Source organism: Lichenostomus cassidix, chromosome 4A (genome assembly GCF_008360975.1).
Source record: "Lichenostomus cassidix isolate B80296 chromosome 4A, HeHo_3.0, whole genome shotgun sequence".
NCBI lineage: Eukaryota > Metazoa > Chordata > Aves > Passeriformes > Meliphagidae > Lichenostomus > Lichenostomus cassidix.
Window position 1 is genome coordinate 4,812,057 of NC_139485.1, and position 27,165 is coordinate 4,839,221.

General features: G+C 41.1%; 1 protein-coding gene across 11 annotated transcripts in view; it reads left to right on the plus strand.

Moving 5' to 3' along the window:
* Positions 1 to 27,165, plus strand: part of HTR2C (5-hydroxytryptamine receptor 2C) — a 224,847-nt gene that overhangs the window by 180,262 nt on the left and 17,420 nt on the right. For all 11 annotated transcript variants that reach the window (XM_085060273.1, XM_085060269.1, XM_085060270.1 and 8 more), the window contains one exon: positions 5,681 to 6,321. In XM_085060273.1, coding sequence (XP_084916399.1) covers positions 5,937 to 6,321 — 385 coding nt within the window. In that variant the 5' untranslated portion in view covers positions 5,681 to 5,936. The remainder of the gene's footprint in view (positions 1 to 5,680; positions 6,322 to 27,165) is intronic.

The following is a 27,165-nucleotide window of genomic DNA, read 5'->3' on the forward strand; positions in this document are numbered from 1 at the left end:
TTTATTGAAGCAACAGGAAAGCAGGGTGAGGATTGCCATGATAAAAAAGAAAAAGAAACAAAAAACCAGAGAGACAGTTTGAAATTATATCTACCCATAGAAAATATGAACAACTAGGGTGTAATCATTCCAAGAAGTTAGGATGGTATGTGATGAGATTCAGATTTATTCTGTTACAGCATTTCTGCACGTCTGAGCCAAGAGAGTAAGTTTATCATTGCAGGGAGTGGCAGAGTATCTACATCTTCTTGTGAGGTTCCCAGGTGCTCTTCCACAAAGGGAAAATAAAAAGGATGCTGGTCTTACAGCCAGAAGGTAGATTAAGATCTCTCTGTGTGTTTGTATTGCCTTGAAATGTCAGAAAAAGAAATTAATGCCTTTCTGACTCAGTATGAGGGAAGATACAGAGAGGGAAATTGATGCTATTTGCTTTTGGACAGAATGGAAGTGATTCATTATTATGACCCTACAAAATATCATTACTTCAGCTTGTATCTCAGAAAATCCATTTTCCTCTTGCTAAGAAAAAATGAAATACTCTTTTATTTTAGTTTGCAAGTAATTAAATAGTTATTTTATGTGTCAGAATTAAAAAACAGTGGTGAAAAGCTGTGTTTGTGGAGGTTTCCCTAAGGTTTTATTAAGTGGTTTAACACTGATTTATCTCCAATGCCTTTTGGGAAAACTTCCAGAATTTCTTGCAAAACTAAAGAGGAAGTATCAAATACTTCCTTGGAAAGAAAATCTCTAAACAAAGTGCTAATAATATATTCCCAAGTTCAAGAGTAGCTCAGGAAAATATTGAAATTAGGTATAACCACTTCTCTGGATTGCAACTTCAGTTAACTTTGCAGTGGATGTCTGCAGAATAATCGTTGGGGTTTGATTTTTCTCTCCCCACTGCAGTGACTGTGAAAACGTTGTCTCTGTGTAACAGTGCAGGCATTGCTTTCTAAAGACAAGGAGATTTCCTGGTGCTGAGGAGTGACTACTATGAGTTGGAGCTTTCCAAAATTGCCACTTTTCAGAATATGCTTGAGCTGTCAGACCCTTAGGCACAGGTGACCTCAGCAGGTGTCCACAGGTGAGGAGCTGGCATGGCTGTGTGCATCTCCCTGGTGGGACAGGGCAGGAGTTGGTGCAGCTGCTCCCATCCCATACAGACTGAAGTCTTCACAGCTGCTTTTCCCCACCTGGGCATGCACTTTTATTTCTGGCCTTGAGGAAACCAAAGCTTGTGCTGGTCTGATCCTGAGCAGCAGTAGGGACAAGCATAGGGTATCTATCCAAGGATAGGAGCTCAAAAACATCCCCATGCTGGACAGCTTTGCTCAGAAGCACATTTCTGATCCAATCATCGAATAATTTCAGCTGGAAGGGACCTTTTGAAGGTCTCCAGTCCAACCTCAAGGTGCTCAAGGCAGAACTAACTTCAAGCTAGATGGGATGTTTGAGGGTAGATCCCAGCTGTGTTCTGAACATCTGAAAGCATGGAGATCCCACAGTCTGTGTCCCACTTACCTTGTCTGACCACCTGCACTGAGATTTGTTTGATCTATTTTTTTTTCCTACTTGATACAGGATTTCCTTAGATCTATCACTGTCGCAATTGTTTCTTGTTTTGCTCCCCAGCTTTTTGAAGAGTCTCCCTGTTTCCTCTCTAGGTACCTGCAGGTAGATGTAGGCAGCAAATACATCCCTGCTCCATTTTTTTCCTCTGGGCTGGACCAAACCTGGTGCTGAACCAAGCCCAGTATTTCATGTGCTTCCTCCCACATCACCCTGGTCATCTCCGTTGGGCTTGCTGCATTCTCACACACTGTTTAAAAATAGAACTGCACAGAAATAGAGATGTTTCCTAGTGCTGCTACAAAAAGGAGAAAGATGAGTTCCAAGTGCCCAAAATATAGAACTCTCCTAATATAAAAATATTACTTTATTCAATCACTAAAATGAAGGTGGCCTTTGCAAGTTTGCCATGAAAATCTGTATTTTAAAGCAACCTTCTGTTCCAAAGGAAAATGAAAATTAATTTGGCAATGGATTAAAAAAAATAGAGAAGATGCAAATAGTAAGAAATGCAGGGTTTAGAGTGAAGAATGAAGCCTTAAATCTGCATTTTTGAGCATAAGTTGTGTATTCCATTATATAATTTTAAATTATTTGCCATTTTGAAAAGGGCTTCACGGAGCTATAAAAATTTATGTCATCTGACTATCTGGCTCAGATAGTTGTGAACTATCTGCAACTGTTTTCCTATCAAAAATTGCAGTACTTGCAGTTCAGTTTAGTTGGCTTCAGATTTATTTTTTCCCTGATGTAGGTCTACCATCAACGTCAACGCTGAAGGAAAATTTTTTATTTAAAAATGTTTGTTCTTTAGCAGCTTGTTGGCTTTCCATCTGGTTTTTGGGGTGATGGGAATGTGACTTGGAGAACTGGACACTGCCAATAGTGTGGAAGGGAAAAATCTCTCTTGCACATGGCCTTTTTACCTGTGGTATCACTGGATATTTCTAGTTTTCTCTTGTGGGGAGAGAATTGCTGAAAGTTGTTGCTTTTGATCATTAAGTACTTCTGGGGGTTTTTTACAGCAAGACTCACCATGAATTAATGTATTATTCTCAGTCTGCCTGAAACTTGGATTCTTTTTTTGGGCTAAACTGACAATCCTTGATTTCTTACCCAATCTCAAATGCATGTTGTTAACATTCAGGGTGTGAGTCCCAGAGATTTATTAAATGATTTAGAAGAGCACAGGAGCTCTGCAGTCTGTCCAGGAGAGGCAGGATCCTGGCTGGGGGCCGGGCAATGTCTCAAGTTCTCAGCAGGCAGCTGCTTTTCTCCAGGAAAAAGCGTTCTGAGCTTTGAAGGGTAAAACAACTGAAGATGAATGCATTTAATTCAAAGGAAAAAATAATTGTGTTTATTCCAAGAAAGGGTTTGGGTTTTTTCATTTTAGCAATTGTAATGGTGGTAAATACTCCCAAAGGCATGTGAGCCCCACCAGTGCCCCACCAATACAGACTTGTTAACCATGGTAGCTTTTGTTTCCCTTCAACTTAACCTTCTGGAATATGCAAAAACTTCAGCGTACTTACCTCTGCTTTAAATAATTCATTTGTTTCTTGATAGACAAAAATGTTTTGCTGCCTTCAGTTTATTTTAAACTGGATTTAAAGACTGAAGGGAAAGAATGTGCCAAAAGAACTCATTATTTTGCTTTATCAAAAAGCAGGAGTGGCATAGAAAAGAATTTGGTTTTGCTGAATGTTTAAATTATAATTTTAAGGATTGTCAGTAGTAGACTGAACTGGAATTGATGAATGACCACAAAATTCAGTATGTGTACTTTGACATTAGCTATTGGAAAAAAATTGTGATAGGTACATGTTTCAATTTAAAATTATGGAGATGGTTCTTAAATAAATGCAGAATCCATGAATAAATTGTGAATTACTTTTCTGGTACAGTGGTGTGCTTAGAAGACTGTAGCTGAAGGAATTAGTCATAAAGTTTTACCTTGTGGAGACTGAGGGATGCAGTGAAAAGGAAAACTGAGGACTTTAAGCCAGGATCTGTGTAAAATAATAAGAACAAGAGTATTAGCAAAACAATAGAACAGTTAATTCTGAAGGTGGAGCCCAATCTTGAGAATTCCTGTAGTCAAATTCCCACATATGATTTTTCAAACTGAAAACGCACAATTACTCTACTCACCATTTCAGAATTCAGTCCTGAGCAGTTATATAAAAAATAGACACTTTTAATTCAGAACCCTGATCTTGGAGATGTTTTTTGTGGTGTGGTTTTGTTTGGAGGTTGTTGGTTATTTTTCATGGTTGGTATATTTTCATGTCCTGCCTGTCATCCTTTGCCTGCCCAGTGTCTCCTTCACTGTGGAAAGGTGATTTGGAAAAATTGTCATCACAGCTTTAAAATAAAAGCTGTGTTTTGGAATAATTATTCTGAAGTACTGAGAAACTTTCTAGAGACTTTTTTTTTTTTTTTGAGATCAGCTAAGTTGGAAAAAATAAATGGTCCAGTGGCCACTTGCTCATTCATCTGCATGTGCAGCTGCAAAATTATTTTCTGTGTACATCATGCAAAACTTCTTCCTAAATATGAGGTTTAGAGACCCTCTGGGAGTAATTAACTACAATGCAGAAGCAAATCTGGGTTCGTTGTATGCACTGCTCATTTAAGAAATACTTTTGTGCACAAAGCCCATTAGCAAGTTTCCAAAACCTCCATGAATGCTAAACATTTTATTATGGGACTCTGAGCACTTCCTATTTTACATAAAATCTAATGTAAACTCATGAATTACATCTAGCTTTTGATTCCTGGACAGCAAAGTGCTGTGTCAGATGTGCGCCACAGGGTATTCAAGGGCTAAAATCTGGCTTTTATTTAGTTATTTATTTAACAGTGATAGAACAGCTCTTTCCTGTGGGCTACACAAAAAGGTGAGGATAAGCTCAAAAGAAGTTTCCTGCTATTGATTTTATTCTACTTACTGGACAACTTCCATGTCACTGCTTGACTCAGTGCTTTCCTTCCATGAGTTTAGCCCTGTGCTGCACGTGGTTGTTGGGAGCTTCACTCCAGTTCAGTGGACAAGCAAAGCTAAACTGCTGGTTTTCTTCAGTTGTATTAGATTGGCAATCAAAATTATTGAGTTCCTGAGGACATGACTTAACCAGGATTGGGAATACATTCCCTTAGCTTCAGTGGGTGTAGGCATGTGCCTGAAGTCAAGAGTACATTTAATTTATCAAATTAGCTCAATGCATGAGGCTAAAGGACTTAATGATGTTCTCTGGCCTGGGTAACATGGGCAGTCAGGGGTTGCAATCAGATTTGCACTCACTGTCAGCTGCTTGATGAAGAAGCACAAATCACATGAGACACTCTGAACAAATCTGTCCCTGCACTGTGGTGGGATGAGGGTTTTGGGGCAGGAGTCCTGAGCAGCAGCCTGGTGGGGTTTGGCTTACTGGCCTGGCTGTGTGCTTGTGATCAGCAAGAAGCAGTGGCACCAAAAGAGATGAAGAGCAGAAATAAGTGCTAAGCTTTCATGAAAGTTTGTTGTTTCTTTTCTATTAACTCATTGTTGTCTGTTTGTTCCAGAAGGATCCTGTAATGTTGCCTAGTTGATACTGCACCTTATCCACCATTCATTTCCCAACAGAAACCAAACTACAGCATTTCTTTTTGTAGGGGAGATAATCATTAAGATCTGAGGGTTTTTACCTTAGAATATGTAAAATATATCCAAACCCTTCCATTTAAGGTGATGGATTACCCTGTGCTCAGCTGCACTGTCTGGATTGGTTGGAATTTTGTGCAATTACTATTTTACACAGCAGCAGAGGATCTGTGAAGTAGATATCAATTGAAACATATTTTGCTCTTCAGACTTGCTTTTGCAGGTTTCACAAAACATTTAATTAGTGATAATCAGCTTTTAACCAGCCAGAGCACACTGATGTGATTCTCTCCCTCTCTACCCCATGATTGTAGGCAGAGCCTGTACCCTTCAGATAAATCTCTTGCAGTCTGGAGAACATCCTAGCCAGCAGGAAGGGGAAGAAGATTGTCGGTTGCATGGGGAATAAAGAAGGTGTTGTGAGTACTGTGGTTTCAGTGAAGAATATCCTTTTTCTTTACTTTTTAGAATGGTGAACTTGGAAACCAGTTGGAGATTGCAAAGTCTCCTTTCCCTCGAGGTCGCTGGTCAATGGTCATCATCTACCCCACCCAAGGAAACTAGAAGAGCTCCACGCTAACTTCTGCAAGGTTTACTTCACTATGGAAGATCAAATGATTTTCTGGCTCAGGTTTTCTGATGTTCGGCATCTGCCTTGGACCTGGAATTTGGAAAAGGGATTGTCTCTGAGGCACGGTTAAGAGACAGAAACCAGCCCCAGACAATGAGCACTTTAAGTAGCACTGGAATATTACTCAGCTTAACGACAGTGTCTGTTACACTGGATTTTAGCTTGCATGGTGGTCTGATGGCTTGGTCCTTAAGCAGCAATTTGACTCTGAACCAGAGTTTGCCTACATCTGATCCTCTCAATGCCTCTGAGAAGAGCGAAGTCTCTCGGATGTCCGTGAGGGAGAAGAATTGGCCAGCCCTCCTGATCTTGGTTGTCATCCTGCTGACCATTGGGGGGAACATATTGGTAATTATGGCTGTGTCCTTGGAGAAAAAGTTGCAGAATGCCACAAACTTCTTCCTGATGTCTCTGGCAGTAGCAGACATGCTGGTGGGTATCCTGGTCATGCCCGTGTCGCTCATTGCAGTTCTGTACGGTAAGTGCCTTCCCTCCTTGTTCCAATATTTGCTTTTGCAGGGAGTCCCCAAGGCTGCAGCAATCTGTTGTGCCTGATTTTTCCCTGTGCTGGTAGCTTGGGGAGTGTCAGTGTGTGCTTGGTCATGGCTCTGTGCTGAGGTTCAGCCTCTGCTGGGAGCTGAGGTTGTGTTCATGCTGCCAGGACTGACCTGTGAATATTGTCACACTGTGGGTTCTTACTGCTCAGGCCACCAAGAGGATTTCTGACGGCCAGTCAGCTTTTTACCTGTTGGTTGGACTTCCCCAAAACTGAGCCAAGACACAAGAGATTACAGAAAGGCTGAGCAGTGTGTCCATGATTGACCCAGCTCCAAGCCAGGTCGGGATCTGTCCTTGAGCTCCCACTAATGCAATCAGTGGGATTTGAACAATAATGTGGATAAGAAAGGAGGTTTGCATTAGTAGATTTGGCCTTCAAGTAAAAGCCTTCACTCCTGGCATTTATACCTCAGCTTGCCTTGTGCCCTTCAGGGGGTTGTTTTGCCTTGCTGTGCCTCAGTTTCCCTATCTCTAACCTGAGAATGTACTCTGTCCTAAAGCACCCAGAGACCTGCCTGGTTAGCTGTAAGCATTTATTTCTCCCCATGTTAGAGTCAGTGAGTTCACAGTGAAGTGGGGCATTGCTCCTGCACTCAGGTGTGGAATCACTGTTAGCACTTCAAAGAAGCAAAATATCAAATACATCTAACTTTCATCTGGCTGAGACTCCAAATCCCTTTGTTCAGAGGGGTATTTCATTCTCCTCTGTATTTCGGATCATCTTGTTTGTGTACTCACGTATCAATTTTATAATGTGTGTATTTCATAGATAAAACTTATTAATTTTTGAAGTCTGTTTTCAGATTTTCTTAGAAAGATATTTTAATATTGATATTTCGTGGAAACAAATAATGCTGTTTACTTACAAATTTGATTAGAAATTGGTTTACTGTCCTAGAAAGTAAAATGTAGGGATATTTATTTGACTCCTTCACTTGCCTAAATGATTAAGTCTGGCAGAGATTAATTTCTAAAACACATTGATCAAGCATACATCATTCCAAAGCTTATATAACTTGTCTCCAGTGAGTTAAATCAATATGTGATTTAGGTACAGACCTAGCTATGGAGATCTTATGCACAAAGATCTTTTATTTTGAACTGTCAGGATAGTTCCATCTCTAAATCTTGTGTGTATTACAACATGTGTATTTTATTTTTAGCATTTTACTCTAGCTCCCTGGAGCATATAAATACTGACTTATGTGACTGACTTGCACTTGCATAAATTTGTGTTAGCCAGTGACTCTAAAAAGGTGAATTTATGGAAGTGGTCTTCCTACATACATACTTTCAAGGTCTTTGGAAACGAATAGAAATGGATTTTCTGTTCTGCCTAGAAAATGATTACTTAAGGTAGTTTAAGGGTGTAAAGCATGCCACACTTTTAGCAGCAAGGAAATATCACTGATTTGAAGAGGCATTGTAATTATCCCCCTTTTCTACCAGACAACCAGTATTAGCTGTTGATAGCCCAAACTTCTCCACAGATGAACAGTATTAAATAGATTTTTCAGTAAAAAATTGTAATTTCAGGACAGACCTGGAAGATGTTTGGAAATACTTTGAGAAAGGAGGAGGCTGCTAGGGCAATGGCAGGTGCAGGCACTGCTCCCTTGGGCTGGACCAAAGCAGGCATCTTGCCTTCAGGCTTTGTGAGAGGAGGAGGAGAAGTTCCATTTGGGGAAAAATGAGCCTCAGAGGAACTTGTAGATTGATTTAAGTAGGACCCCAGTGAAATATTTGTTTATATTATTTAAGCTACAAATTGTGGAAGTAAGAAGGGGGAAAATATTCTTACACCAGCAGAATTCTTGTGAGAGTAACTAGGGTGCATGGCCATGGACTGAGCAGGCAAAGTGTTACTGCTTGGAAGCATAACTGTGAATGTTCAGTCATTTTCACTCTGTCTATTTTACCTTGTGCATTCTGTATCCTCTACATAATCTTACACTGGGCTGTTTCAAAAGCTGCCATATGCTGTACTGAGAAGTGTATGCAGCACACCTCTTCCAGATTTGCAGAAGTCACTTTTAATTTATGTAATCAGAGAGGAGCCTTTAAAAGTACATACAACAAATAGAAGAGTGAAGAAATTACTTTTAAGTTTCCACATCAGCTCTCTCAGCCCCAGTGATAAATTCTAGTTGACAGAGTAGGCTCATTTCCTTACTTTTCGGTTAATAAGGTAGATGAAGTAGATTTCACTTCAAGCATAACTAGAAAATTGAATAGACACCCTCCACAAATACTTCTGGTTTTCAGTGTTTTTTTTAATTAAAAGAAGGAAAAATCAAGTTGTAAGTTAATTCAAGAGTCTTATTATAAAAGAAGGGACAGCAGGGTGCAGCATAATGGGTTTTTCACCAATTAATCAGTGCTCGGATATATTTATCAATTAGTCTTTCCTAAGTGTCTTACAGTAATCGATGAGTTGCATTTGACAACTGAGAACATTTTCCCTGGCATGCAGTTCCTAAAGAACTAAGGAAATTTGTATGTTAATTAATGAACATGTGTTGGGGAGAGTAAATGAGAAATGTACACAGCATTTCATCTAAATGGAGAAATTGTCTGATTAATTAAAAATACTGGTGTGATAGGGCATCAAGTATTTTACACGATGGAGCTTCTGACAACAGATGGAGGTTGTCTGCTCACCTCTGAGCACTTTAGGGACAAGCAGCTGTGGGTTCACATCGTGTTTTGTGTTTATGAGCAAGAAAGGGCTGCTCCTCCTCTGGTGAAGGAATGCAAGAGAATCTCATCAGCTGATCTGAGTGGACATTGCAGAAAATATTAATCTCTCTTGGCTCTGTTGCAGAAGGTTCACAGCAGCCCACAAGCTGCCAGTGTGGCCAGCAGAGCCCTCTGTCACCCCCAGTGCAGGCTCTCTCTTCCCTATGTGCTGCTGGGGGCTGATGCAGCTTTCAGGGGTGTTGGATGCTGTGGGATGCAGCATTCATCAGCCCCAGCTGCCAGAGCAGCTTTACAACCACATTATTGTTATTATTGATAATTACCATCATTACGTGTGGTGACAGAGATGTGCTGAGCGCTTGGGCAGACTTTGGTGATGTCTTCCCTGCAGAGGGGGAAGCAGTGCAGTTCAGCACTTTGATATGACATTTGTGTGTCTAGAAACGATCAGGTGTTTTAAAGATCATACAGGTCATGGGCTTAAATGCATCTTGACTACACCAAGTTCCAGCTGACAGTTGCATTACTTTCAGAAATTATTATTTATTCCTGTTAGTTTTAAATTCATAATGTGCTAAGTAACCAGCACATTTTATTCTTCTGCTAGTGTGTGAGTGAATGGAAACGCCTACACTGCTTGCACTATCTATGCCATAAATTCAGAGATGGGATTATTTTTTTTACACTCTGGTGACACCTTGTACCTGGGATGTGTGTAGTGAAACTTATATCCAACAGGACATATTAGTTTGTTATCTTTTGCCATCAGTGGAATCCATAGGCTGCTACACTATGTGCTTACCCAGCAGCATTTATTCTCTTTCCAAGACTCTAAGCTTTCTGGTAACCTCAGCTAACCTAAATACATCTGTGAAATCTAAAAACCCACTACGTCATTATTCACCCTTGTTCCAGATTATGAGATACACAGAAAACTTTAGTTGAGATATTGAGTATCTTGCTACTGAATTTTCTCCACATGAGCAACTGCCTGTTTACCTGATGTGACAAATGGGATTAAGTTGTGGCTGTATCTGTGTTGCTGTTGGGAAAGAAAGCTCTGTGTGATGTGCCCTGAATCCATGGAGCAGCTTCTTTTCTGCTACCCAAAGTTTAAATTGTGCTTAGAGTGAGAGTAGGGGGGGAATACTAAACAGATACTCTCTGTATCTCATTGAATATGGGTGCCTGGTTGTAAAATATCTTGAGGCAGCTAAATGTTAACTTGCAGGATTTTCCAGAGCTACTGAAAATGTAGCACCCTGTGATGATTATCTGCTTGATCACGTTTGGAAACAACATTAGGAACCTACACAGCTTTGGTCTGCATTGATGGAAAACTGGAGGTTTCTGGTCGAGTGAGAGTCAAAGGCCAGCTGCTCTGGGAAGGACACAGTGAAAATTTTCCCGGTTAAGCTTATATCTTGGCTTGCTTTCTGCTGAATTGCTCCTTTTGGGAATGGATTTTGGTTACAAAACTTGCAACCAATGGAACAGTCCATAAATAAATTTTATAAATTCAAGGAAGCAAATCAGGGTAGTCTCTGCTGCCTGCAAACAGACTGTTGTCAATTTGGAGGTTTATTTTAATTACGTTAAAGTATTAATTGGACCCAAATCTGTCTTTTGAACAGTGTCTCAACCTAAATTTGGGTAGAGCAGAAAGAGCTACAGAGTGTACTTGAATGTTCTGGAAAGCAGTTTTTCCTCATTTCTAACACCTGCAGGTGTTAGATCTGTCTGTCTTCAAGCAGATTAAATTATAACAGTGTTCAACACTTGACCTGCCATCACTTCTTTGGGCAGATGGTCATGTACTTATTGGTAACTGAGCTGTTTTTTCTCCTTATGCTGCACCTGCACAGACAGATTTAGAAAGCTTGTCACTTCTAATGTAATAAGAACCAGCCCCATAAAAATTCAGATTTTACTAAAACCTTGGCTTGCACTGTAAATTCCTCCTAAAAAATTCCATGGGACCTGCTGTAAATCTTCTGTGTGGATGCTCTTTCCTCTCCCTCAGGACAAGTCTGTCCCTTCCTTAGTGGGCCTCAGTGCTGCAACAGCAGCTGGTAAATTTGCAGTATTATCATGGGTTTTTGCAGTATTATCAGGGTTTTACCTCAGTATTTTAATAGGATCCAAGGTGCACAGCTCTTCAAAGGTGGAACATGCCAAGATGCATGCCCTGTACAGCACGTATACGATTTTTATGGACTTTGAAAATTAGCATATTTGTCTAGAATTCCCCAATAAGAAACTTAATAAACAAAGTTATATGTCTCTTTATTTGAAAAGATCCCCCTCCAAATGAGGCTACAGCCCAGTTTACAAAATGTTTCAGAGAGAAAGTTTCAACCAAGGTTGAAAACTCGAGTTTTTGATAGCACAGAGTTCTTTGGCCTCCTGCTGTGAATGTTTGATTTTTCTGCCTTGCAGAACCCGAAAACTAAGCTAGAATATCAGACTACAAAAATGACAAGCATGTAGGTTAAGGGTATAGAGGATACGCAGGATGTATAAAAGGTATAAAAGGGTATATAAAAATACAAAAAGGGTATATAACAAAGAAAAGGCAAAAATCATTGGGCATCACCTGCACTGCCATGTGTTACCTGAGGCAGCATGAGCGACCTGGGGATTGATAACTGCATATAATGAGTGCACGTGTCCCTCCAAGGCTCTGTCCTGTCCAGCTATGGACAGCAAGGTGACATGCCACAAGGTGTCCTGCTCTGCTCTTTCCTTCTGGAAATGGATGCTGTTATTCCTCATTAACATGCTCTGGAAGCGACTGCTTTCCCCAGTGCAGCCCTCTGTCCCCTGCAGCTGCTCTGCTGCAGCTCCTGGGAGCCTGGGCTCTGTTTTGCCACACAACACTTGATGTCTTGTGGGAAAGTGGCAAATAAGGGTCTCTCTCTGGCTACTGTTCTGGGGGCGTGCAGCATCTTGAGGAGCATGCCATGGCAAGTAAAGCTGTTGAGAGTGCTTTTGTCTAATTGCGGTTTGGTTGAAGCTGTGCCAGTGTGTCCATGTCTGCAGCACCTCTCCTGGGATGCTGGAAGAGGAATGGGGTTGTTCTCAATGCTGGTGGAGTACTTTGCAGCATGTGGAGTCCAAGTCCCCATTCTGCCAGCTTTATGGTGATCTGTTGCAAAAAATTAAAAATTTAGCCAATAGCACAATAACCACTACGGTGTATCAGACTATATTTTAAGCCATAAACTAGGACTTCTGTCTTGAAAATAAGTATTTTTTAATAGAACTCTCTTCTTGTAAAATCAGATAACTTTCCCATTTATTCTAATGCTGAATGAAAATGAATTTCCAACCCTGCAGCACTGCTGGGAAGCTCAGATTCTGTCCAGCATGTTCAAACAGCAAAACCACTCCAGGGCCGTGAAGCTGTGAGATCCAATCTACAGTTTGCTGGTGTGTGCCACGAACTGGGCAGCTCTCTGGAGCTTCTGTGGTTAGAAAACACCTTCCTGCAAGGGAAGGGCTCTGTGTGTCCATCTGGCAGGGCTGCCAACAGCTCTGCCTGAGCTCCCAGTGTGCACCATCTCATACAGGAGCTGTTCCAACAGCTTCTTGCCTGTTTCTTCAGATTGCTCAGGGTCATTTGCACGTGGCAAGCCTTTTCTTATTTCCAGGAGGAAAGCAGAGGACCCCTTGCCTTAGGGCTCTAATCTTGCTTCCTGTCCTGCTGAGCTCTGGATGATGCAGCAGAGGGTTTGTGGTGCAAAGATAATTTTCACCAGAATAAATCAATGCCAGGCTTCAGAGAGAGTTTCAATGGCACCTTGCTTACTGCTGTGGGCAGGGCCTGGTGGTTTTGTGCCAGGTCCTTGTGACTCATTTGAGCTCAGCTATAATCCACATTGTGGACCATTAGTTTATAGGACTCTGAAGATCAAATTCTGCTGTCAGACAAGGCAGAACAGGTACTATTTAAATTTTTTACCACCTGCCTCTTTCTTTTTATTTCTTCCCTCTGTGCCACCCAGCTCTGACTTTGGTTCTTTTCTTGGAACAGTCAGAGGTATTCTTTACTGCCCTCTCTGTGTTTGCTCTTGTTGACAAGAGGATCTTGTCAATCTGCCAGCATTAGGAGAAAACATGAGAGAACAATATACATTTCAGATTTGTAAACATATTTTTCTGCTCATCTAAGCAGCCTTCTCCTTCACCTGCTGGGGGTTAATGGGGCTTTTGGCCTGATCTGCCAGGGATGATGCTGCTCCCCATGGAGCTCAGGCTGCCCAGGCCAGCACAGATGAGCAGAGCACAAACACTTCCAGCAGCTTCTGCTTCTGGTAGCTTCCACCGTGAGGGCTGGCTGTGGAGAAGGTGGTGTGACTGCTTTCTGTTGGCTGTGTAAATTTACTGATTACATGCATTTTGAATCAGATCGTGCATTAGATTGAACTAAACGCTGCTCCAGAGAGGTGCAGAGGATCCCAAAGGTCCTGGGTGTGCCCTCCAGAGCAGGGTGCCCCTCAGGGAGCAAACAAGGAGTCTGTGCCAGCAGCCTGGCACTGGGCAGGTCAGGTGTGTGTGAGCCACAGCCTTGGCATGTGAGCTGATCCTGCCCTTTGTCAGGAAAATGTGCTTTTAGCCCAGATTTTCACAGCTGGCCAAGGAATATTGCAGAGACTCACTGTTTGCCCCAGGGGTCTGACAGGTTTTTTAGCAGACAGAGGCTCTTGCAGAAAGGCCTGAACAAAACCAGTTATTCTGACCTGCATGGAAGCATGAGACCATATTTCTGAGATTAAAAGTGACATACCAAGTACTTTCTTCCTGCCCACCCAGTATGGAAGAATAAAACACAGGGATGCTACAGAGCATGTTATATTTTATTTTCTATATGGATTGCTCTGCCTTTTTTTGCTCAGTCGCAGCAGGCTACAGGTAAATAACTGACCATGGGGGACCTGGGGAATGGTTCCCTAAAAAATGCATGAGGGGAGATTCTGCCTATGTAAAAGTCAGTGGAAACATTGACAGGACATTCAGAGAGGCTAGGACTTTTGCCAGAGCAATTTTCTGTCTTCTCCAACCTCTTTACTCTCTTCCTGCCTGGTCATGACTGTAGCTCTTGGCATGACTGTGGCAGCGTCCCTCAGCTAGGAGGTTCTGAGATGTTTTGCTGCTCTTCTCTGAGTCTGAGGAAATCTCTTCTGCCACTGCAATGCAGCTCCTTTCATGCCACTGCTCTTCATTAGGTTTCAACACCATCATCCAAAGCACAAGCCAGTCTCCTGTTAGAGCTTTATGGAACATAGAGGTAAGAGAAATGAGCTGGCATTTGTCCAGACAAGGTGACCCAGTGTTGCACAGTGTGGAACATTCAGCTCAGTACTGAAATGTGCTCCTGGTCTGAGCAGGGCCTGATTCTAAAGTGGGTGTCTTTAGATGTGGACATCTATTTGCTTAATGTGGTTTGGCATGAAAAGCTTCTTGTGATTGCCTTTGCATTGGCTTGGTGAGGCTGGTGCTCCCTAAGGCACTTGTGTTTTGCTTTTCCTGCCGCAAAAGGAGTGAACTCCTTCCTGTGTTGGCTGAGACTGTTGAGGTTTTTCTGTTCATTTCGTTGGTTTTTGTTAAATACCAAAAGAAAAAATTCATACAGGAATCAAACTCAACTTAGAGAAACACTGTGCTGAGCTACATAATTCAAACAGGAAAATGAAATCACAAAGATCACAAGAGGAGTTTCCTGATCCCCCAGGAATGCAGGATTGACAAGAACTTTCTGACTTGCTGTGTCCTGTTGTTTGCTACCAAGTATTAGTAGGACACTGAGCTGCTGCAGTCATGTTTTCCATCTTCCAGAGCCTTTTTCCTTTCAGTAGCCTTCTTTTGGGATGTTGAGGACAAAATATGTGTGTTTCAGTGTGTAGCAACAGAAAGCCAGGACATATCTCTGAGCAACTTCTTATGAAATCAAAACCTTTAACTTTCTTGCAAGAAGTGGGTTTTAAATAGAAAATCCTAACACTGCAGTGTGAAGAAAGCAGAGCCTCCAATCACCTTCATACTTCCTAAGAGGCAAATGTGCTTTGAAACTTTCCTTCAAAAGCTGATAAATGGGGCTGCTTTCCCTTTACAGATTTATCCAATGCAACCTGCTATCAGAATGTCCTCTCTTGCAGCTCTGTCAGTGCTCAAGAAATCATCCCTGGGTCAGTTGGGCCACCAGCTCTACACTGTTTGAGGCTGGGGTCTGAAATAAAGCCAGAAGCTCACTGGCAATGAGAGCAGGCTGCAGAGCAGGTTAGGTAACAAAGCTTTGATGTGCTCTTGTGAAGTGAGGATAGGTTTTTTGCAGCTCTCCTAGCTCCACAGCTCAACTGGAGGTGTGGTGTCACCCAAAAACACATCACAGAAGCAGTTCTAGGTAAGCACAAGCCATGAAAACTATCACCCAGGCATCTCAGAGAGGATGTTTCCTTGGGTGCTCTACAAATGTGGCAGAAGAGGCTGGCCAGAGTCCACCTTTGCCCTGCCTGTTCCTGAAAGGTGAAGGGAACTGTTAAAATACTTCAGATTATTTCAGTGAAGTAATTCCTGTTATACTAGTTGAAACATATGGCCTTATATTTTTCTAGTTTACCCACAGCTTGTGTGCTGCATCCAATCAGGGAGCTATTTTTCATATTTTAGACATTAAATTGGATGGGTCTGTCTTGCCTGCTTGGTGAAATTGAGAATTGCCCATCCAAAATAAATCTTTTATGTGCAAGATGACTCATTAGAATAATTTTGAATGGCACTCATTTAGTTGTTGTTATTTAATGCAAATAAAGTTTTAGTCCCAATTATAGTTTTTATTTCATCCTTTTGCTCAAAATTTTTGGAAGATGCAACAGGTTTTAAAACTCACAGGAGCGTAAAGTCCCCAAAATCTGGAGTGTGTATAGTTACATTTCTGTTTTATAAATCCCTGTTTTACTGATGTCAATTTAAATACAGCAGCACTTTTAATGCCGTCAGTGCAATCTTCTCATGCCCAATTTGCTTCTAGATCAGTGAAGCTAAATGTGCTTTAAAATGCATGAATCTTTATTTACTTTTTATGACAATAGCCTGTTAGATCCTGTGGTAGCTGTGTAAGTGCATTGCCTCCTTGTAATTAACTTTTATGAGTTTTGTTGAAAAGAAATATAAACTTACATGCTTTGTAGCAAACCAGAAATTGATACAAGATAATGAGAAAGCCGGAATTATTATGTATAAAAAGAAAGACCCTGCGATGGTAAACTGTTCCAGCAGTAAATTTGGTGCTTTATAAAGGCACCAGGCAGATCGTGGAGATACCAAGAAAATTGAAGACAGGTTATGTGTTTCCCACAGATGGTTTAGCCTTATCTGAAAGGAAGAACAGCACCAGCTCCAGGCACCCAGAGTCCTCCTTGGGAGTGGTTCATCCCCATTCTAAAAGTTTTAAAATCAAGAGAAAGGATTTAACTAGAATTGCAGAAATTTTACTGAGATTGAGTTAATTTTAGTCTGTGTCATTGTACATCCAGATTTACCTGCCTGTTGCCCATCTGGAGAAGGACCCAGTTAAAGTGTTCACTGCCTCCCCAGCCACACCACAAAGCCTCAGCGAGCAAGGGAGCTGCCTGTGCCTGACTGAAAGGGCAGCAACTCCTCTTAATCTTTACCCAAACATTAGTGAAGTGAGGAATGAAATATTCTCCACCTAGAAGCATCATATTTGTGACCCAAAATTTAAAACACAGCTGTGATCACAGGTGAGCTGTGACAGGAGTGCATCTCAATGGCTTCATCCACTCTGCGCATCCTGAACACCCCATGCCAGTTATTGCTTTTACTTCTGTTTTCTCTTACCCACAAATCACTTGTTTTCTTTCCTAGAAGGTGACTGCAGCTAAATCTAGCAACACTTCCATGCACCAAATATCTAAATGTATTATCTCATGCTGAGAACTTGCTCTCCCTTCTTGCTAACCTCAGCAGAGTGAAACTGGGCTGAGGGAATAGTCAGTAGAATGTGTTTCTCCACACTTGTCAAGGAGCAGTTACAATTTCCAGGAAAGGCCCTGCTTGCAGTCTGCTGTAAAGGTTAACTTAGGGCTCATTTTCCTGTGCTGGCTGCTGCTGTAGATAGCAGAGAACTTGAGGGAAAGCCCAGAACTCCAAGGCTGGTCAGCTGTGTTCCTGTTCTGTGTCTGGACTTAACACTGAAAAGCTCTTTCATCCTAGTTCAGTTTGTGCTCTGTTTCCACAGAACCATTCAGGTTGGGAAAAACCTCTGAGATCATCACATCAAACCATTAACCTGATCCTACCAGGGGCACCACTGAACCATGTCCCCAGGCACCTCATCTACAGATCCTCTGAGCTGTTCCAGGGACAGTGACCCCATCACTTCCCTGGCAGCCTTTTGCAATGCTTGACCATCTTTTCAGTGAAGAGATTTTTCCTCTTATCCAATCTAAACCTCCCATGGCACACCTTGATGTTGGTTCCTCTCATCACTCAGGAAATTTGTTGTTGGATGCCTCATCTGCATTTTGCCTTTTGGTGTAGCTGTGTACATCCTACCATATTTAGTGTTACTGTATTGTGTTATGGGAAGTATTTTGTGAAAAGATTTCTTTTTAGTGTGTGATAACTTTATGTGATCAATATAATAATATCATAATTTCTTGCCTTAATGGCTCTACCTGAATGCTGGTGACATGCCAAGGCCTCCTCAAGACACTGCTGTATTTTCACAGGGGATGCACATAGTGGGGCAGCTCAGCCTTTGTGCTCAAAAGTATGGGAGAAAATCACTGCCATTAGGCAGACTAACACATATATAGACAACTGCTTTACACAAGATGGAAAGAAATACAGAGAAGTGAGGTGAAATCTCTAAAAAGCCCTTGAATATGTTGTAAGACAAATATCCCAGTGTAATACATTAGTTTAAATTATGAATGTTTCCAGGATTAGGTCAATTAACTCAGAATTAACTTTTTTGTTCTACTTCCTTTCCCATCCATCAGTTGAATTGATATCATTAAATTCTACTCAGCAAATTATGATTTTACTGTCTCTATCCAATTCACATGACATATTCCTTGAAATTCTGGTTCTAGAGTTGTCTATTATTCATTAAAATACCCTCATAGGTTAGTTCACTTCCCTGAGACATAACAATAAGTGTAGCAATAAGTTCCTACTTCGCGTTTTGTCAGCTTGTGCTGGGAAACAGGCTCTGATGTGATTCATCTGCTTGCATAGAAATTAAATGAAAATTACATAGATGGAAGAGGGGCCACATGCCAATTGCTCTGCCTTGCACTATTTTGCACACTGCCTCATTGAAAAAATACAATGTTTTCCTGAATGGACAATTTACAAGAGAATCAGAATGGATCCTTACTGACTATTCTGCCAAAATTTTCATTAAAGATGCTAATGGCATGAGGGGAAACTGTACATGAGCCTGTCATGGAGCCTAGGCTCTGATTAAAAATACGTGCTATAGCAAAATGTTGATTTCATGCATTAGTTTCAAATATATATTCCATTTTTCCAATCTCCATGTTTTCTTGTTGTAATAAGTTTTACTGTTGGAAAACTTTGCTATTCCTGCAGGCAGTCTGATAAGCACAGTGACAGCAGTGGGTTCAGTGAGTGAATCTCTCCTCCAAGATGCTGTCTTGCTTCCTAGATGAAAAAGGTTCAGGACTAGAAAGTTCAATGAGTAATAAACAAACATGAAGTGCTCCTCTATCAGCTCTTAGGTGTGAGATTTGATGGGTGAGGCAGGATGGTTGATAAGACTCTGTCAATTCATAGTTGTTTTTTGGGTGGTTTGATTTCCATTCCTGGAGCCTCCCTTCTCCAGGTGCGCTGCACTTATCAGGACAGACCAGTTGTTATTCTGACCAATACCTCTCCATCTTCTGATGTGTAATTTGTTTTGCAGAGTGTTTATTTTTGGTAAGTTTTGGGTGTTTCGCTTGTTTTTATAAACGTCTATTTCCATCTTCAATCAGAGGCAGCAGCTGTATGAAAAGGTCTTGGTGTTGTTGAGATATGGAAATTGTGTGACAGGCTTTTACCGTACCTATTTGGCACCCACTGGGATGCAGGAGACTGTAAATGCGTGTCTGACACCCATGAATATTGATGGCTTGTTTTGGGAGGCAGCGGAGCTCTGCCCTTCTGTCTGCACATTTGTTCTGAATGGTAATCACTTCTCACTCCGCTCTTTAAATTTCAGATTTGTTGGGGAAAATTTTGAATTTGCAGTTGGACTTTTGTTGATTCCTTCTGATCAGTCCGTTTGAAATTAACAGAGATTGCCTTTTAACACAGGAGAAGCCAAGAGCAGTGAGTCTACTTGTTCAGATCTGTCTAGCTGTGTCCATCCAAGATGCACAGCAGCAGAACAAGGTTAATTGATTGATGTAACACAGCAAGTTGATGTTGATAAGCATGAAAACAGGGGAAACAACTTTCAAGATTAAGTACTTCAAATATACCTTTTACATTTTACTTCATCTGCTTCCCATAATGACTTTTCCAAGCTTTTTCTAGTCCATATTGGGATAGGTGCCTCTGGTATCTTGGGAGTAGCTAGTTATAGTACAGCACCCATATTATCCATTTGTATTTGTCAAATTTAAGACAACACTTAGCATTTTAGAATCGTAGAATATGCTATGTTGTTGAGTTGGAAAGGACACACAAGGATCATCAAGTCCAACTCCTGGCCCTGCACAGGACACCCCAGAAATCCCACCATGTGCCTGAGAGTGTTGTTCAAATGCTCCTTGAGCTCTCTCAGGTTTGGGGCTGATTACTTCCCTGGGCAGCCTCTTCCAGAGAGTGCCCAACCACCCTCTGTGAGTAGAATTTTCTCCTAACAGCCAACCTAACCCTGCCCTGACTCAGCTTCAGGCCCTTTCCTTGGGTCCTGTCACTGTCACCTCAGAGGAGAGATCATTGTCTGCCCTCCTCTTCCCCTCATGAGGAAGCTGCAGATCTCAGCGAGGGCTGTCCTCAATCTCCTTCTTCTTGTGGCACCCAAAAATGTCCCCAGCACTCGAGGTGAGGCCACCCCGGTGAGAGCAGAGTGGGACAGTCCCTTGACTGGCTGGCAATGCTGTGCCTGATGCACAGCACCCATTTTATTATGTTTTGCTGGATTATTACATTAACACATTATTTTATTATTGTAGTTATCACTGGGTTTGATTTGTAATCAACTGCAAGATTACACTGTAATAATAGTATAACCATGATAATAAAATAATGTTGCACTTGATTACAAAGCAAAAACAAGCCTATCAAAACCCCCAATGGTATAACTTGACTAAATATAATTTCTTTAGTTTCCTTTACCACCTCATGAGACCACTATAATTTTCTGGGTAATAGTATTCTTTCTAATATATCAGTACGCCCACGCTTCATTTATCCATGTTAAATTAAACTTCTACTTCATGTTAATGGAACTTACAATAGGCCTACAATTTCTGCAAAACTCAAAGGAGTACAACTGTACCCAGAGGGTGGTCATGTGTTAAGTTTCACTTTGTCTCTGATGTTACCCACCAGGAATAGGGTCCAAATGCCAAAACCTTGTTATGGGAAATGGAAATGGGATCATCTTATCTTGCACTGCTGTTTTCAACACAGACCTTCTCAGGATTCAAAACTGTGTGTTTGCATCATTTGTCAGTGAGAGACAGAAAAGCAGGAGTGATTCTGCTGCCTGATTGTTTTCTTTTTGTCTGAGGAATGTCACCTGAGTTTCAGGATGCGAGGATGGAGGTACATGTGTTAGCTCAGTCTGAAATGTTTCTAAATTTTGGGATCTGTAGAGAAGAGCTGTGCTGGGTTGACTCTTGTGTATCCTCATGCAACAGTTTGGCAACAATCAGGCATTTTATAGGCTGTAAACACTGCAGTAGGAAAGCACTGTAATCTCAGGTTAAATCACATTCCACCTTCAAGTCTTTTATAGTAGACTCAGGGAAGTGAGCAGTTTTAATTAGTAACAAGTTGTGCACAAAATCACATTATTGCATTTGCAATAATGCAAATCCTTAACATCGTATTATGTGGTTTTACAAGTTTGATTGTCACACCAAATGACATATCTCTTGCTTGGAGTAAAGGGGTGATTTAAAATCACATTTCATTTCTTGTGGAAAATTATTTTTCAGGCCTGTGAGAGCAGCCTCCATGGTTTCCATGGTGTGGCAAAATGAGGAAACATCTAAGTACTATGGGAAAACAGAGGAAGAAGTGAGGAAGGACAGCTGGGTAACTGAGGTTGACTTCAGACTTTGAAACATTGTGTTGGAAGATAAAGGCTACTGAAATAATATTTTTCCAGTATTGTGCACGATTTGAGAAGAGGTCAAGTTGTTAAATAACTTGGTCTAGTTTAGACACACTTGTTTACTGCCTCTCATTTCTACATCTTATTCCTCAGTTAAAAGACAGTTATCAACAAAATCCCCTATAAGTTTTATTCTGGATAACAACACACATCAAGAATCCTAGTGGATACCTGTGTATTTCTGGGTACAAACTAGGCCTATTTTGCACACTTCCATGGCTCAGCAAGTTATTCCTGCAGAGTATAGAACTGATTAGCAATACATGCATTTTCTAGATTGCTATTAGAGTTCTTTAATTAAATGTCTGTCTCTTGTTTACATAGGGGATGAATTGTCCACCACTCCTGTTTCAGAGAATGACAGTGATTCATTCATTCCTTATGTTGCCTTTTAACTGGGGCAGGTTGCACACACACAGATTTCTGTGCTGATTTGGCACATGGTGGTTAACAAACTCCTGGAGAAGTGGTACTTGCTCACATGCTCACACATTTCCTTGGGATTACTGCACATGTAAAGGTGTTCAGGGACTTTCTCAAAGGAAAATTTTGCTAATGAAGGTGCTGTTTCCAGTGTGCTGAGCTCCAGTCTGATGTTTCTGCTGTAACGATGTCTGTTCTTGGTCAGGAGCAGTCTGGGCAGAGGGCAGAAATGCTTTGTAAGTGGGAGGTGTGCATCTAAGATATGCAGGACAGTAGATGGCACTCAAGAACGGGGACCAGAATTTCTAGGCTTCTTAGCAACCCCCAAATAATTGCTTTTGGCAGTGATTTCTGTGGAACACTCTCACACTGGCATTTCTACCTGTATAATCACATAGAATCAGAGATGCCCATTGCCTTGGAGGAACCTAAACATGGAATGTGTTTTGCAAATCCTGCTCTAAGATCAGAAATGAAAATAATTCTCGCTAAGCATGGCCAAAATATGGCTTACTTCCTTTGGTTGAAGTGGTATCTAGCCCATATCAGTCTCACCAAGTGCTTGTGCTGGCTTTTGACCTCATCAGACAAGCAAACCTTGACTCACACTGGCAGGAAGTGCAGCCAGAGCATTAACCCACTGCCCCTAACAGGAAAGCTGATCCACTGAACCACTTCAATATCCCTAAATTCCCTGAAGCACCTGAGTGTGAGTTTCACTGTGCTTTGGCATGGGACTGGTGCAGGTGCAGGGCTGTGCTGGATGGGAGCCAAAATGAGGATCACATCCTGGGCACACCAAGCAGCCTGCAGCAAAAGGGAGGCAAAACCATTGACACTTTTCAAACAGCAGATCTCACATCATGCTTTATATCCCAAGACACAGGAGAAAAACTACTGAGTGGACATGCCAAATATAGCAGACCAAACATCTGCATCTGTATGCTCCAAGCCAGCACTGCTGGTTTGCCAGAAGATGGTTTACAATGAGGATGGAAATTCCTATCAAATTTGTCATCTTCCCGGAATATTTAGTAAAAGCATTGGCTGGTTAAAGATGACAGACCTGTGTTCTCTGAATATGGAACTCCTTATATCAAAAGAAGACAATCCTTATTTTATTGTGAACTCAGGTATTTGATCATGATTTGGTGGCCAGTTTGTCCAGCTGCACTGTCAGGAGGGAGCCCAAGTTGAGAAAGAGGATTAATCCCATGTAGGCTCCAAGGCAGCTGTCAGCATAACACAGACATCTGAATTGCCACCAAGCCAAAAAAACCAAAACCAAAAAAAACCCCCACAAACACAAACAACCACCAAATTCTGCTGAAATAAAACCAAATACCTAAAAAAATGTCCTCTCTATAGTTCTGTGTCCTCTCACTAGCCCCAGAGGCAATCCTAGGATAGAGGCATAGTCTAAGCTTTATTTGATATTAGCAACTCTGGGTTCAAGCAGATGGCTTCTTTGTTCCAGCTAAGGTAACTGCTCAGCTGTCAGCTGTAATTGAATAATGCCACATCATTTTCAGTTCTGAATTTCAGTTCCCTCAAATGATCTGCAGGCTTTGGCAGCTATTTCTTGTGATAATGGATCTTTCTCAATTTCATCAAAACTGGGGGAAAACCACCTGTTGCTGACACGTTTGTGCAATTTGTTACGAGACAGATTTTTTGAAAATATTTATATACTTATGTTTAGAAGTTATTCATGTGAGGTCTGTATTTGCTTGTGGGCTTACTTTCCAGTGTGGTGTTCATTCAACTGTTGCTTTATTAGTTGCTTAAATAACAGGTAAAGGCTGATTTATGAGCTGCATGAAGGAAATTGAAGGAGAGGATGCTGTCCTGATGCTGTGCTGACATACAGAATATCAGTAAATAGAAAATGTTTACTGCTATAAATATTTTATTAGACTGTGGTTTCATTTAGATAAATTATTATGAAGAACATGTAGCTCAGAAGTGTGTGACGAGATCATAGCTCTCTTGGAGTTAAAATGCTGGAAGGAACCCTTTAGATGAACTTGCTGAAACAATTCAATTAATTGTACCATTGCTCCGTTAACTGCCCATATCACTCAATGTAAAAATTCCAGATGCAACTGCAGATGCTTAAACTGAAAGAAGAGAACATCATTGAGTCTGGAAATTTTTCCTCTGGCTTCAAACATAATTTTAGTCTCTGCCAATGAATGAAAAAATCAATATAACACATGGATTTATGGAATGACAAATTGCACCAGAATAGTTTTATATTTCCATAAGAGAAGAGATGCTGACACTGGAATGCAAACAACATTCACTATGTTTACTTCTAAGAAAACATCCCATTTTATTAACAGCGTTGTTTTAAGTATAGTATGTGGAGAGCTGGCTCCTAGCATTTAAAATATTACTTAAAAGGTATTCAAGCAACCTTTCCCTAGCTCAGATAATTATATCTGTTCTAGCTTTAATTTTCCTTCTTTCTTACACATCCTGTCAAGACTGCAAGTCATTGCAGTACTGGATAGAAAGGAGAATCTAAGTTATTTAAAATTCTTATAACAGCATAGTGAGTGCAGTTGTTTTATTCGCAATAAAATACAGTCACATCAATTAATCACTGTAACTTGTGAGACAAGAACTGAAACATCTTTGGAGGCAGATTCAGCTCCTCTGGAGTTTCCCTCAGTGGTTGGGGTTTCCAAAGGCTGCTCCATGCCCATTTCCTGCTGCTCCCTGCATGAGGGACACTTGTGCCACACTGACAGCTCCAGGAGTAGAAAAACAAATACCTCAGAGGAAAACCGAAGCTCAGGAACAGTGTCACAGCCCAGCTGGATTTGAGCAGTGGCACAGACTCAAGTAAATCCGAAAAGTCACTGTCCCACTTTGTATGTAGATTATGTCCCTGTTCTTGGCCAAGCTAGAACATGTGCTGTTAGAGGGATCCAGATAGCTTTAGGACACCCTTTTTTTCCTCTAGAAAAATGAGACTAGAAACTGAAAGATAAGCCTAATTTCTCATGTAACTTGGAGCCCAGGAGTCCAATATGTTGGAGAAAACATTAAATTCCACTCTGTTTATGATAAAATCAAAAGGATTGGCAGTGCTGCCCTTGAGACCAGCTGTTCATTTAGCCAGGGGTCTTGGCTGCATGTGCATGAGCCCTTCTGTGGATGTGCTGGAAACCACTGAGGACTGTGGGGGGTAAAGCAAGACATTCTGTACTTCCTGGGCACGATGGAGATTTTCAGCACCCTTGGGTGTGTGACTCTCAGAGTGATATGGACATCTCTGAGTCATTTGTCTATGTAAATCTGAGAAAAACAAACTAACAGAAAAGAGATAACATAGCTATACACTTCCTGATGTGGTATTTCAGACTAAGAAACTCTTTACTTCCTAGATAAGAGAGAGAGAGAAGGGAATGATTTAAATTCTTTCATTCCCTTGGGAATAATGCAATGCAGTAATGTTAAAACTGTATGTAATTGCTTTCTATTTTTGCAAAGCCTGTGGCAGCTATGAAACTTTAAAGTGAGCACTGGAAAGTCTGGTTTGTACAAAATTCTTCAGTTTCATCAATGGTGCAGTGGGGGGTAAAAAGCAGTGGGAAAGAGTAGGCTTTATTCTACAGCCCACAACAGCGGGTTTTCCTGGAATCTGTGAAAGGATCTTCAAAGGCTGCAAAACCAACCTGCAAGTGGCAGGTTTGGGGTGTGTTTTCGGGTTGCTGTTTGCCTTGTCTGCTGCTGCTCTCAGTGACAGCAAGGAGAAACCCAAATGAGTGCTGTCAGTGCACAGTGCACTCTGCTCCTCTGGGAATTCTCAGGGAATTAGCTGAGCCATCTCCTGGGTCTTTGTCACTGACCTATCCAGGTGTCAGAGCACTGCACAGGGCAGTGGGTCAGTGCATGGCCTGCAACAGATCTGTGGATGATCAAAAGGTGCTTCAAACACACACAGTGTTGCCATTTTAAATTGTGCTTTGTACTGGGATTAAGATTCACTCAAATATAATGATAATATCCTTCCTTTTTTCATTCAAGTCATTCAAGTAGTTAAAAGTGAATTTACTGAATACGCTAAATATCAGAACCCTAAAATGAGAAATATTACATGTATTTTAGTTTTTAGCCAAACCAATGGACAATGTTAAAGGAGGCTTTTGAACACATAAGCATCTTTGGTACTTATTCTGCACCTTTTAGCTTGTTTCTCTATATAAAGAATATATATAGTGTGCATATATATATATGTAAAGGTCATAGTATATATATATATATATATATGTAAAGGTCACAATGAGACAAAATATACCCTTTTTCTTCCTGTGTCATTTTGAAGGATGGTTTTTATCCTTTTATCCATCCCAACAGATACAAAGCACTGGCTCAACACAACAAATTTGTTCTGAATCCTTTTCCAAATTCCTGTTCATGACTGGAAAAGAAATGATTGATGCAGATTGCTGTGAGTTTCCCATTAAAATCTCTGGAAAATACAGAGATGAATTTTACATAATTCTTCGTTTTATTGTGCTGTAAGCAGGTATTTTGTTGCTGTTATTCTAGATTTGTCCTAGGTGTTATACTAGATATTCCCATGAGATATCCTGAAGCAGATTGCACTGTAGAGGTACTGAATATGTACAAGAAACAGATTTTTTTTTTTTCCCCAACACAGCCATTCTCCTAAAATCTGGAGTAATTTTGTTTTGCCATTTGACATAATTAATTTTGTTTCCATTTGCTGTGTTTTGGATTATTCAGTCACCTCCTGCTACAGTAGCTGGTAATTCTGAACAGTACAATGCCTATAACAATGCTAAGCAACACCTTTTACCCATATGCATAAAAACTCTGACAAAAGTGACTCAGTTTCAGAGCTGCCATCTTTCTTGATGGAAAACACAAAAAAAAGTAAGGAACTCTTATCCGACAGCAAATTAACTACACACAGAGATGGTCTGTGACTGTGCCAAAATGCTTTTGAGTTTCTTTATTTTGCTGCCAGCAGTCTGTGCTCATCTCAGCTGTTCAGTGACACACAGGAACTGTGGTTTGCTTTTTCATCCCGGGGCAGGACATGAAATCCCACCTAGGGACCATGGCTGCTGGTTAAATATGAGTGTTTGTCCCATGGGTCCTGCGAGGAATCACAGCATCTCAGATTCCATGAGATGCTATTCAGTGCTGGAAGGTGAAGCAATATTCTGCAGAAGTTTCCCTCCTGGATTTTTTACATGGTTGTTTTATTCTGACCAGAGC